At 31.7% G+C, this 13,805-nt stretch overlaps 1 protein-coding gene across 3 annotated transcripts; it reads left to right on the forward strand.

Annotated features, from left to right (window-relative positions):
• The first annotated feature begins 8,965 nt into the window (after positions 1 to 8,965).
• LOC115700807 (protein ASYMMETRIC LEAVES 2) lies at positions 8,966 to 12,434 on the forward strand. Of its 3 annotated transcripts, none has more exons than XM_061103080.1 (3): positions 8,966 to 9,296; positions 10,779 to 11,550; positions 12,160 to 12,434. In XM_061103080.1, exon 2 carries the CDS (start codon positions 10,845 to 10,847, stop codon positions 11,523 to 11,525), a length of 681 nt encoding a protein of 226 aa, XP_060959063.1. In that variant the 5' UTR covers positions 8,966 to 9,296; positions 10,779 to 10,844; the 3' UTR covers positions 11,526 to 11,550; positions 12,160 to 12,434. The 3 variants fall into 3 exon arrangements, with proteins under 3 accessions (XP_060959063.1, XP_030484321.1, XP_060959064.1); XM_030628461.2 differs by having other exon boundaries at positions 9,198 to 9,921; XM_061103081.1 differs by having other exon boundaries at positions 9,198 to 11,550.
• Positions 12,435 to 13,805: the final 1,371 nt, after the last annotated feature.

Below are 13,805 nucleotides of genomic sequence, written 5' to 3' on the forward strand. Positions count from 1 at the left end.
ATACGAAAATTTCATTTTTTGTTTGTCCTTAATAAAACCTCAAATATCAAATTTCAAACCCTCTACTAATTTGTACAAATTAATGTAATTAATTACATGAACTTTTTATTTTACTTTTTTTTTTAAAAAAAATAAAATTGTTAAAAATTGAAAAAACTTTCCTCTCTCTTCCCTCTCGTGTACCACTCTTTCTCTCTAGAAAAAACTGAAAAAACTTCCCTCTCTCGTCCCTCTCTCTCTCTTCCCTATCGAATGGTTGTTTCTCGGTAGGCGGTGGTGGAAAACCGGAGCATACCCCAATCTCACTCAAGAATCTTACACCATTATAATGGGTAAGTTGTGGTTTAAGCATTTTGTTAAACTTTATGTAGTTTGCTTTCGTTATATGTGTCGTATTTGCTAGAATTGGTGTTTTTTAGTCTGAAATGGTAGAGATCTTGCAGATCTAGTATTCTGTCAAAGTCTGGGTTTTTCAGATGTTATCGACAGTTTATCGATAGAATATCGATGCTATGTCGATACCTGCTAAAAAAGGTCAGAGATGACCATTATCGACAGTTTGTGGATATCATGTCGATTAGAAAGCAAATTAAAATTCATAGGTTATTTGAGAATTTATCGACATGTTGTCGATAGTATGTCAACATTTAGTCGACCAACCGTGTCGAAAATATATCGATGGAATGTTGATATATTATCGACTCTAAGATAAAAAAAAATTGAAAAAAAACATAACAAACATAATATAACATTGAAAAAAGAAACATAACAAACATAATATTAAAGAGTTCATTAAAAAAAATAAACATTAAAACTCACAACAAACCATAAACTAACAAATTAAAATTGTTTGGCTTGTGGGTGAGACTTGCAATACTTGTGGCTCAAGGGCAAAGGAAAGAAGTCATTCACTCAAAGTCAGTCGACGGTGCCTCCTCCGCCAACTACTGAAATGATGAGTATTGTGGCAGAAATATTCTCAACTATGCGTGCCACATGGAGGGTAATTTGACGCCTGAACAACGTGCTCATTTATATAACCCACGATTTGAGAACTTTATTCAAAAGTATAGTCAGCCGCAGTCGTCTGATGGTTCATCTTCTCAGAGTTATGTCGCTCCTCCACAACAACAACAACAACCTTCTTTCGTAGCAGCAATTCCAAAATTTGTCACAATAGCAATTCGAAAATTTTTTGCAGCAGCAACCCCAATCTTTTCCTCAACAGCAACAACAGTCTGGTCCGCCATTGGAAAATCAGTTCTTATATAGAACACCATCAGAGTCTCCTCCGCTCGGCTCAAATTTTACCGATTTTGGATTATTTGAGAGTTCATTGCAGGAGCAACAATTTTATTCAACTCCAATTTTTAACCAAGCTGAGCTCGGGAATTTAACACTGGGTTTATCATCAGATCAAGCATATGTGCCTTCTCCGCCACGGGCTTCGGGAACTCGTAACGATAATAATCTAAATCAAGACTTTATAATTGGAGACCTTAATGAAGATGTTATGGAATAGTTTGTTTATGTTTTTTAATAATTTAGTTTAATTTTGAGACAATATTGTAATAGGATTAATGTTAAACTAATTTACTTTGAGACATTTTTAAATTATTAATAAATTTTATTGGATTTAAATTATATTAATTGTAATTTTATTTATTATATATTTATATATTTAAAATTATTCGTAAAATATAAATTTTTTTTATTGCAATTAGCGGCGGGACCTCGCCGCTAATGCTCTTTGTTTGTCTCGAAACACGAAACTGACAAAGAGCATTAGCGGCGGGGTCCCGCCGCTAATGCTCCGCCGCTAATATTGCTATTAATAGCAGCGGACCCCATTTCGGACGCTAATACTATTAGTAGCGGCCACTCATTAGCAGCGAACCAATAGCGGCCGAAATCCGCCGCTAATACCCTATAGCTAATGAAGTCAAATGTTGTAGTGCGAGAAGACCCATGACGACTCGCAACGAGCCACGACGACCCACGAGAAGCACAAGACAATCCACGACCACCACATTTTTTTCTTCTGGTTTTTGACCCATCTAGCGCTTGTTTTCTGTATTTTTTTCTGGTTTTTGACGATGTCGCGAAACATCGTGAAATCATGAAACATCTCTAGATTTCTCCAATTCACAAAAACGCTTGTTTTCTACATTTTTACTGGTTTTTTACGATGTCGCGAAACATCGCAAAATCGTGAATATCATCGCTGAACATCGCTAAATATCACGAATCATCACTAAACTTCATCTCTGACTTCAGATTTGTTCTAACATTGCAAATACATCGCTAAATATATATCACAAAAAATTGGTAAACCCGAAGAAAAAACGCAAAAAATGAGAGAAGTTAATTTGAAATGTCAGGTGTTAGGCTAAAATTAGTCTAAGATTCGGGTCATATTTCGGTTAGTTTTCACTCTTTGTTTCTAGTTTTAGGGCTATATTACGCTTGATTCTTTTGTTTCAGGTCCTCGGGCATTTAAAGAAAGTATGTACAAGAATTGACGAAAAATGGTGAAAGAATCGAGAAGAAAAACCAAGATTGGCGTCGCTGCCTGTTCCCGTCGCGACGGGGGCTTTGCCAGTCGCGACGGGGACCCTTATGACGGGATTTTTGGGCAGTTTCGTAATTTCACGAATTTTAAAGATGAGAATTGGTTTAAATAGTAAGGGTTCGTGAAAATTAGAGATTATTCAGAATTAGAACCCTAGAAACAAAGGAGGAGGCTAGAAGAGCGGCTTGTGGTGACCCGGATCAATTGCTTCAACTAGTTCTTTCTCTTCTCTTTAATTTTTCTATGTTCTTTTCTATTTCAATGTTAATTATGAATTTGATTATGGATGTTTTGAACTAAACTCCTATTTAGGGAGAATGATGAATGTTGTTTAAGTTTTTCCTAGTTAATGAATAATTGCCATTCCTCCATCTTGATTCTGAACACTATTCATATTTGTGTTTAATTTCCATGTGCAAGATTGATCACCTTTTACATGTTTTATGATCTCAATTCGAAATCTGAAAAGTGAGAATTGAGAATGCTAAAATTGGATAGTCTAGGTTTTGATGTGAAACGAAAGTATTTACATAGCCTTTGTGACATTTAGATTATTGCTTAATGCTGATTTCATGTTAGTTTAATTAAGAGATTAATTAGAGAGCATGAGATTTAGAACCTAGAAGATCTGAAAAGAGTTAGGTTAATTCATAATCTGTCATTCACTTCAAGAGAAGGATATCAATTAGACATTAACATTGGTAACTTAACAACAGGATTCGTCTCCCTATTCTCTCATTTTGATTAATATTCACTTGTTTCTTTAAGTTTCTTGAATTTCTTTCTTCCTTTTTCAATCATAAATACTTTTAATTTGCCAAATAGAATTATAAGTATAGTTTAGTAGTAATTAATCCAATTCCCTGTGGTTCGACCTCACTTGCGTGAGTATACTACTTGATTGCGTGCACTTGCGTAGTAATTAATAATTTTCGCAACATCAGGCGGCTGAACAACACTAGCTCCGGTGATGGATCGTTCGACTGGTAGAGTGTGTGTGTGTGTGTGTGGTGTGAGTATTCGAGAGAGAGATGGATGTTTGATTTTTATTTGTTTAGTGGATAAATTAATTTTAAACATATAATATCAAATTTCTCAATATATATATATGTATTATTATATATTATATAATATTACGATCGATCAACTTGAAAGACACGAATATATATATATATGGATGGATCTATACACTACAAGAAATGTCAATTTTGCCAGCATATTTTTGTGCTGGCAAAAGTTGGTATTGGGCTGGTAAAATAGAATTTACTTGTGATGTGTTGGCAAAAGGGAGTTGGCAAATCAATGTTGGTATTAGAACTTTTACCAGCATAAAATGAAAAGTGTTGGTAAAAATGACTTTTCCTAGCGCGTAAATGTGCTGTTAAAAGTTAGATTTTAGCCATTGCAAATGTACGCTGATAAAATTTTGACCTCTTTGTCAGTGCAGTTTGCGAAATAAGCTGGTAAAAATAACATTTCTTGTGTGATAGGATGAGGATCATATGATAAGGAGAATGAGAATGAGGATCCATGCATATACAGAAGAATGAATATTATTGTACCTTATTTGACACCTTAAGAATGAGGATATTTTGCCAAAATCACTATAATATTATTGTACAATTATATTGATAAGTCATTAATAAATTATAGCTCATATATATAATATTGATTTTGTTTGTTAGTTGGACGTGTTTATTAAAGAGTATTGCTATTAGGTATTAATGGTGCCTAGCATTTTCTTGACATGTCGCGTTGTGATTGGCTAGCGATACTACCACTACAAAAAATGTCACTTTTTCACTACTGTGCTGATAAAAGCAACTTTTACCAGCGCATTTCGCAAACTGCGCTGGCAAAGAGGTTAAAGTTTTACCAGCGTACATTTGTAGTGGCTAAAATCTAACTTTTACCAGCGGATTTACGTGCTGGAAAAAGTCATCTTTGCCAGCGCTTTTCATTTTATGCTGGCAAAAGTTCTAATACTAACATTGATTTGCCAACACATGACAAGTAAATTCTATTTTACCAGCGCAATACTAACTTTTGCCAGTACAAAAATGTGCTGGCAAATGTGATATTTCTTGTAGTGTACTTAAAAGCTATTACATTAAATTATATAGAAACTGATACTTAGTTGGACTAATATTAACATATAGGAGAGTGCTAGGCAGTAAAAACTACTGGTGCGCTTTAGCATTTCTCTTTATTAAATTAGCATTAAATTCAGCTATTCATTTTGATGATGAATCATTAATTATCAGAACAAAAACTTATTACATATGATTAAAAATAACAAAAAGAAAAAGAAAAGTTATTACTAATACTGTTGAATTTTTGTGGATATGTATAGGAAGTAGCTCTAGGTAGGCCATAAATATAATAATTGGTAAAATGAGAATTAATAATAATAAGAATTAATTAATTGGGGAGGAATAAGAGGACATGTGCATGAATTAATTAATGTAGACGATGATGAGATAAATACCTAGCTAGGTTTTAGGCTCTTTAATATAGTTAATATTAAAAATTAGAGCAATACTAAAAGGCACCCGTAGTGCTTAGTACTTTCATACGTGGTAATATTGTTATTAGTCCAATTAAATATCGAGTCCCATGTAATTTAATATAATAATTTTTAAGAAGTATTGTCCACGCAAGATAATATGTCTTAAAGGTGCTATAGGCACCACTGCTGTTTAATAGCAATGTCTTAAAAAAAATTAATAAGCATATATTAACTAAGAACTAAATGAAAGAAAGGCATAAGTGGGTCTCATTTTTTCAAAGAGAAAAGCTAAAGCGTATTCACATTACTATTCTGCGATGTAGGATTATTATTGGTAAAATTTAATATTGAACTTTATTTATTTAATTTATTTTAATAAAATTAAAGAGAGTCACTAAGAATGAAAGCTTTTTTTTTTTATATACATTTATGTACAAAATAAATATATATAATTTGCATGCGTGTGTGTTGAATGCATATGCAGTAGTAGTAGTACTGCAATTAAACAAACATGCATTCAATTATTTCTCTCGGAATTAGTATATATATATGTGATGATGATGATTCATGGTTGAAATGAAATAAGAAGAACGCATGGAATTATGATGAGAGCAAATGATGCACGATGTGTAGTACTTTTTAAGTATTTAAGACACGTCAACTACTACTACTACGTATAGTCATTAGTTTTAGAAAATTGCTAAAAGATATTATTAGTCTAGTAGTCTCTTTAGTATCATATTGTTATTAGTATAATTAAGTATCGAGTCTCATGTAACTTAAAAAATAATTTTCAAGTAATATATAGCTAAGAGAAATGCTAAAAAGTACCAGTGGTGCCTAACACCCTCCTATATGTGTTAATATCGTTATTGGTTGATCAACTAAGTATCAAGTCTCACATAATTTAATATAATAGCTTTTAGGGAGTATCGCTAGCCAATCGCAACGTGACATGTCGAGAAGGTACTAAACACTACTAGTGCCTAATAACAAGGTTCTAATGGCCAACCAATAATTATAGCACTTCGCTCATAAAAAGTTTTGGACAATAATGATATCCAATAATAATGTTCTTAGTTTTAGTGTGTGTTTGTTGTTAATTATTAATTACGAGAGTGTGTACGTGTGAATATACATTCATTTTGGAGTCCAGGGTACGTTGACCAACAAATTAATTAAAATATATATATATATTGATTAGAAAGAAAGTTTGAAAATTCTCATGAAAATTAAAGGGGAGAGAGAGAGAGAGATGCATGCAGTGCAGAATCAACCCCCGGCCCATCTAATATATTGTAATCATTGCATTCCATAAATTCATTGCCTTTAAAGCAAAATCAGATGCTTTCCAATTAATGCTCTACCTACCCTATTAACATATCGATACCCTTATATTATTATACAATTAATTTGATTTAATTTGTATTTTTGATTATGATCAGTACGTATACACTATTTATTTATTTATAGTTCGGACTATACTATACTCGATCCATCAATCGTAAGTATGAGTAGTCGATCCGATCGTAATTAATAATATCTATCATCAAATAGTAAAAGTCAAACTCAAATTCAAACAAATTAAAATGTACAAATTATATATAATAAAAAAGTAAAATGTGTGAGTATAGAAATCTTACATGGCATAGAAATATTTTATTTGAAATGTATAACTAGTGTAAGTTTGAAATATGGGTTGGGATTCCGAGGAGTATCCAATTTTGTGCGCATGGGTTAGAACTCACACACTGGACCACCATACGCGCGTCGCCGCCGCCACCGACCCAAGCCGAATTGGATTGGCGCGGGTGAGGTGTCACTTAATTTTTAAAGAAAAATTATTTAATTAAGTAAAGATTTATTATTTATTTATTTATTAATTAATTTTAACACATGATCAGAAGTAGTAAAACGTGATCAGTCAATGATCCGTTTTTTACTCCAACGATCCAATTCCTCCACGAACGATAACATTACCGTTTTCTTACCATTTATTTTTGGATCGACTTCTATATAAGTCGTATCAGAACAACAGAAGAGCACATCTTTTTCAACATTAATTTTTTTTTTCTTTCTTCCTTACGATTTTTCTCAAAGCAAACTTTAGGGTGTAACAGAGCGATATAGTTCGGTGCAAAAAATATCATACGTATACAAAGACTGTTTTATCCTAGGGACGTCGTGGTTGCTAGACTGTTGTGCACACTTCGGGTAGAGCCGCGAAATGTCTTAAAGAAAGCGACATTATCTGCGACTCAGCCAGATTATTCTATCGGTAATTCGTTCCAATTTCATTACTTTTAATTTCGGTCTAACATGTATTAGATTAGATATTGTGGTTGTTGTTGTTTTTCTCTATATATATAGGTAGCAATTAGAATAGAAGTAATTAATAAGTTGTAATTTCATTAGAAAGAGAAGAGAGCATTAATGAGAGATGAGAGAGAAGAGAAGAGAAGAGAAGTGATGATTATATAAAGCCAAATATGTCTGAGAGTCTGGACCTACATACATGCAATTCAACTGTGTCTTCTGCTTCTGCTTATTCTGGTGGGGTACTATACATAAAGAATAAAACAATTAATATATATTTATTATTTATATATATGCAAAACCTATTATTACTTAATAAATAAATTATAATGTATTGAGAAACAAACACACAAACAAATAAGGATATTTGATCTATCAACTCTAATATATATATATATATATTCTCATCATCTCATCATTATTATAGTAATAATAATATAGTATAGATCAAAATACTTGTAGTATAAGTGAAAATGAAAATGATGATATATGATGATGATGATGATGATGATGATGAGTTATATATATATATATGATCGGCGTCTCCTTAGGCTTTGCTTTTGGGGGAATTTCTCTCCTTCTTGTTCGCCGACTACTATTACTATACTACTCACTACTCACTACTCACTACTCACTACTACTTTGTCTCTCTCGTCTTATCTATATCAATTCACACTCTAACCTCCCTTACATAATATATATATTATATATATACTCCTGAGTCCTGACCTCTCTCTCTCTCTCTCTCTCTCTCTTTCTCTCTCTAATAGTACATATATGTTAATATTAGTTATGGTATAATTAAATCGCATGTGTATGTAGTCCAGTCGTGACATTAATTAATTAAATCACTTTGCTAGCATCAATTTATATATATAAAATTAATTAATAATAAATTTAATTAATTTGTATTATATATATGGAGAGGGGTTAATTAGCGTTGCGTGTTAATTGGATCATCACTCTCTTTACATGCATTTTATGATTATGATATTGGTGATGAGCATCGAGCATGATCATGAGACTTTTCCCTTCCCCCCTTTTTCTTTTCTTTTTTATTTCCCAAAGAAAGACCTTTTCTGCGTGACCCCTTAATTTAGTCTTCCACTTTTTATATACGTACCTATATAAATATAATAAATATTATTTATAATATTCCATCTCAGATGATATCATAATATATAAACTAATAATAAAACAAAAGGAATAATTAGATGTACATCTACAGTATACATATAGTAGTACTACTACTGTAGCACCTACATAGTGGTAGAGATGACCAATATATATATATCAGAAGAGAGAGAGAGATCGTACGTACTACTATATAGTATTTATATATATATATATGTAGTTGTGTACAACAAACAAAGTGCATACTAATTAATTTGAAACATCAGAAAAGGTTGTAGATATCGACTGATCAAACAGTAGTGCAATTTCTGGAAGATCGAAAAAAAATTACTAATTAATATAATAACTTATTTATTATATATATATTGTATAAAAGTAATAAATTAATATATTAATAGTTATAATGTAATACGTAATGTAATAATAAAGCAAAAGAAAGTTTGACCGATGAAATCGATGCAACCCGCACGGATAGCTAGCTTCAAAACAAGATCACTTATTTGTATGTACTGCTAATTATATTATTAATTAATATATAGAAATTCCTTTTTTCTTATTTCATATAGTTTTCATGCATATATATTGTACACACTCTCTCTCTATATATATACATGTGTATTTATATTTATGATCAACTTCCAAGGCAGGGATATATGATATGGAGTATGGATCGATCCAGAGGATGAGGATGAGAATATATAATTTATCCAGAAGAATAGAATGAATATTATTGCAGCACTATATCAATATACTACATCCTCCACAGTAAGAGTCAGACACTACTATACCCTATATCTATCTATATTTTAATTATATCAATTATATAACAAGATCTAGTGATTTTTTCAAATATAGTAATGTTTTTTTTATTTTTTAAATAAAAGTAAAATCTTAATTATATTGTTATTAGTATATATATATATGATTCAATAGTGAGAGTAGTATGGTTCATCCCAATATGGATTAAGAGAATATGATGAAAGTGTGGGGGTTGTGAAAAGTCACATTATATACTTATATATATAAATTAAATTAAATGTAAGTATGTGTAGGTAGGGGGAGGGTGAGATGACTAGGTAGGGGTATTTATTATATATTTTATATATTAATAATTTTATCGTAAAGAGTGAAGTTAATAAGTTAGTGAAAAGTCATATCTCTTTTTTTCTTTTTCTTGATATTCTTGTTCTCTTTTTCTTTTTCTTTTTCTTTTACACGAGATCCAATCCAAAACTCTAGTCTCTACCACCACACTACACACACCAGGCCAAGCCTCCTAAAACTCAAAACTCAAAACTCAAAACCAGTACTACTACTGCTACTACCACTACGTACACACACACCTATATAGCTATCTAGGCAAATATAATCACTACATATCAATTTACAGGTATATATATACCCCGGCCCCCCTTAATTTTCTCTCTTGCTCTCCTTGTTCTCGATCGATCGGGATATTTAATTACGTACCTAATTAATTTATTAATTCCATGATCTCTACCAATTAACATATTAATTTCTAAGGTATACATCTCCTCAAGTATCTCTCTGATGAGGTGATACTACTATATACCTACTCTTATAATTTAAATTTGTTTCCTTTTGTAGTAGTATTGTATATATATAGGTGTTACCACATATATATATATAGATCTTTTAAACAGGCGAAAGAAAGAAACAAACAAAAAGATCTTCAAATCCTCCCAGATCTGTCTCCTAATAATTTGTATATGGATAGTATATAATTTGAGAAATTATTCTGTGTTGCCAACCCCATTATTTGGTATTTATATACTTAATTCTTCGATTGCAACATTATCCTTTTATATAGTAAAATGGGCCGAATCTTCCATCATCAATTCTCATTCTCATTTCTTTCTTCTTCTTCTTCTATGCATAATATATATTTGTGAAATAATGGTGAATTATATATATATATAGTTGACGCTTTTAAACCAAAATTATTTGGTATAAATTGTGCATATATATTTGTGTGTATTTTAATTAATAATAAACTGAATATATTAATATTGGTGGATGCGTGCGTGATTTTCATGGTTGTGTCACATCAAAGATATATATATATCATCATCAAAACAGTTTCCATATAACAAAAATGTACATTCAATTTTGGATCTCCATTCAATCATAATCAGTCACACTCTTTTCTTTTTATTAATTATTTAATTTCTTATATTATATATATATGTAAATTCTCTCTTTTCTTTCTTCTTATTAATCTTGCAGAGCCTAGCTAGCTAGCAGAAATCGAAGAATAATCCATTCAAAAATTAACAGAATAATATATATTATATGGCATCATCATCTTCTTCTTCATCATCAAATTCGCCTTGCGCGGCCTGTAAGTTTCTGAGGCGAAAATGCCAACCGGAGTGCGTGTTCGCACCCTACTTTCCGCCGGACCAACCTCAGAAATTCGCAAACGTACACAAAGTGTTCGGCGCAAGCAACGTCACTAAGCTTCTCAATGAGCTCCTCCCCAGCCAGAGAGAGGATGCCGTCAATTCACTTGCTTATGAAGCCGACATGAGGCTCCGAGACCCCGTCTACGGCTGCGTTGGAGTCATCTCTCTCCTCCAACACCAGCTCCGTCAACTCCAAATGGATCTCACCTGCGCCAAATCAGAGCTCTCCAAGTACCAAAACCTCGGAATCACCGGACACGGCCTCATCGCGGCTGCAGCCGCTGCTGCACACCACGCGCACAGCCCCCACCACCACCACCACCATCAGAATCTAGGCATCAATCTCATATCCGGGGCTGCAGCCCGGGACCACTACCACCACCAGTTCTTCCCTAGAGATCACCACCACCACCACCAGTCGGCCGCCCAGCAGATGATCAACTATGACGCCAGCAGTCTTCTGGCCATGAATGTGTCCGCCACCGCCGGCGGAATCGGCCAACTGAGTCCGTTTCAGCAACCTAGGGCTGCCGCCGGGGATGACCGCCGCACCATTGATCCATCTTAGTAATATTAAATCATCATATTATTAGGTACGTACGTACTACCTCCCTCCTCTTGCTACATCATCTTCAATATTCACAATGATATAATAATTTTTATATATATATTAACTAATTACTCATTATTTATTCATTGCTTTAATTAATTAATTTATTACTATTCATCAATTTATTTGTTATATATATATATATATATAATTAATTACCAAAAGTATGTAATACTGACCAAATTACGGAAAGCATAATTAATACGCTTTCAATTTTTTCTTTAGAAAGTAATTAATAAATAAATATAAGAAATTCTTAATTACCAAAAAAATTATTTATAAGAAAAAAGGTGTATCGATTATATGTATAAGTCGGTGCTCTGGTGTGCGTGTGTTCCCACCTTGTGAGCTTAAGTGTTTAGGGCTTAATTATATATACACACAATCACAAATTAATCATTTAATTTCAAGGTAATTAAAATTTAGAGTGTTGACCGGGTATATAATTAATTTATTAAATTAATGCATGTGCATGGCTACCTTGCCTTGTATTATATATAAATATATAGGGTCATATATTATACATGGATGTACATATATATATATATAGTAGATGATATTATTGACCTTTGTTTCAACTTGTCTACTGCAGAGTTTCAGGCACATTCACTATTTGATCAGGGAAAAAGAGACTCTGAATCAGCACGAGAGAGAGATATCATAGTGAGAAGAGAGAGAGGTAGTACGTATTGGTATTTAATCTTAATTAAACATATATATTCTACTTAATCATCTAATACCCGTTATCAATTAATTTATTATAGACATATATATATTGCAATTTTGTTATAAATCCAAATATTATCGATATATATCTATATACGATACCTGCAGACAGCATATTAATTATATATATATTTCCGTGCCTCCAATTCTCTCAATTAAATATACCATATATAATGGCATACGTATACATTATAATTATACTACATGATCTCACCATGGTTTCCGTATTAATTAAAAAGTATTTAAGAAACACTAGCATGCACTGATGTTTATTTTAGTGATGACTTTAAATATGGTTATTGATAGTGATTTTTAGTTACGAAACATCAGTGAAGACAAGATTATATAGTGACGAGATGTCGCCATTGATATGCTCATCAGTGACAAAAAAAAGTACACTTCAGTTACGATCTTTTGTCCTCACTAATGCTCTTTTTTTTTTCTTGTGTAGTAGTGTTCTTTGAAAATATATAGAATAATTTAGGGTGTTAAAAAATAAAAAAATTAACACACTTGCAAATGATTATTTGAACTTTACTATTTTGAAAATAACAAAAATTAATAAAATGCATGGAACCGGAAACAAAAGTATAAAATAGTAAAGGAAAAGGAAAAGTAATAAATTAAATATATAAAAGAGAATAAGCATGATAAGAAGAATATAACTATATAATGTATTGCCAAAAGTGTACTTGCATTGATATTAATTACAGTAGAGATTGGAATATGATGGTATATATTATATGTACAAGTAATATTTATATAACTTTAATATTATATTGAATATAACTATCATGTACATGTTGGTGAATATAATTATTTAAAAACATAATAAATTAATTAAGTATAGGCAATTATACGATCATATTTAGATGGAGATGAGTAGGTAGTATTTGAGTAATGTGTATGAGTGTTGTGGCAGAAGTTAGCATGCATGCATGCATGAAAGGCCGTTGCAGAGGAAATGTCAAGCCCATGCATAGCCTTTATTTATTGTATATATATTATTCTTCTATCATTTTAATTAGTACTTATTATTAGTCATGAAATTAATTAATTAAGAAAACGTAGTCAAATCATGAGGAGAGGAGACATAGAAAAAGAGTTTTGGGGATTTGTATTTGAATTTTGATTTGATAAATAGGTTTGGTTTTGGGGCAATCATGACGTACTTTGCGCAATCATCACTTTCCCTGCTCCTTCTTCTGCTCCCCTCCCCCTACTCCTACTCCTTATTTATTACTCTTACCCACATATTATTATTATTATTAATATATAAAAGTATTATTCATTCAAATACACACATTATTTTAATATATCTTTGTTTGTTTTCTCTCTCTCTCTCTCTCAGTTAAGATTTGTCACATTTTTTTTTTTAAGAAAAATACTAGATGGTTGACAATATTAAAATTTGTCCACCATAATTTCATATCACAGTAAATTAATGACTTTTTAAGTAAAAAATGTCATGTAAACATTGTTTTTATTGAGCAATATTTTATATAAAATTAG

The sequence above is a fragment of the Cannabis sativa genome, chromosome 8 (genome assembly GCF_029168945.1).
Source record: "Cannabis sativa cultivar Pink pepper isolate KNU-18-1 chromosome 8, ASM2916894v1, whole genome shotgun sequence".
In the NCBI taxonomy this organism is placed as follows: domain Eukaryota; kingdom Viridiplantae; phylum Streptophyta; class Magnoliopsida; order Rosales; family Cannabaceae; genus Cannabis; species Cannabis sativa.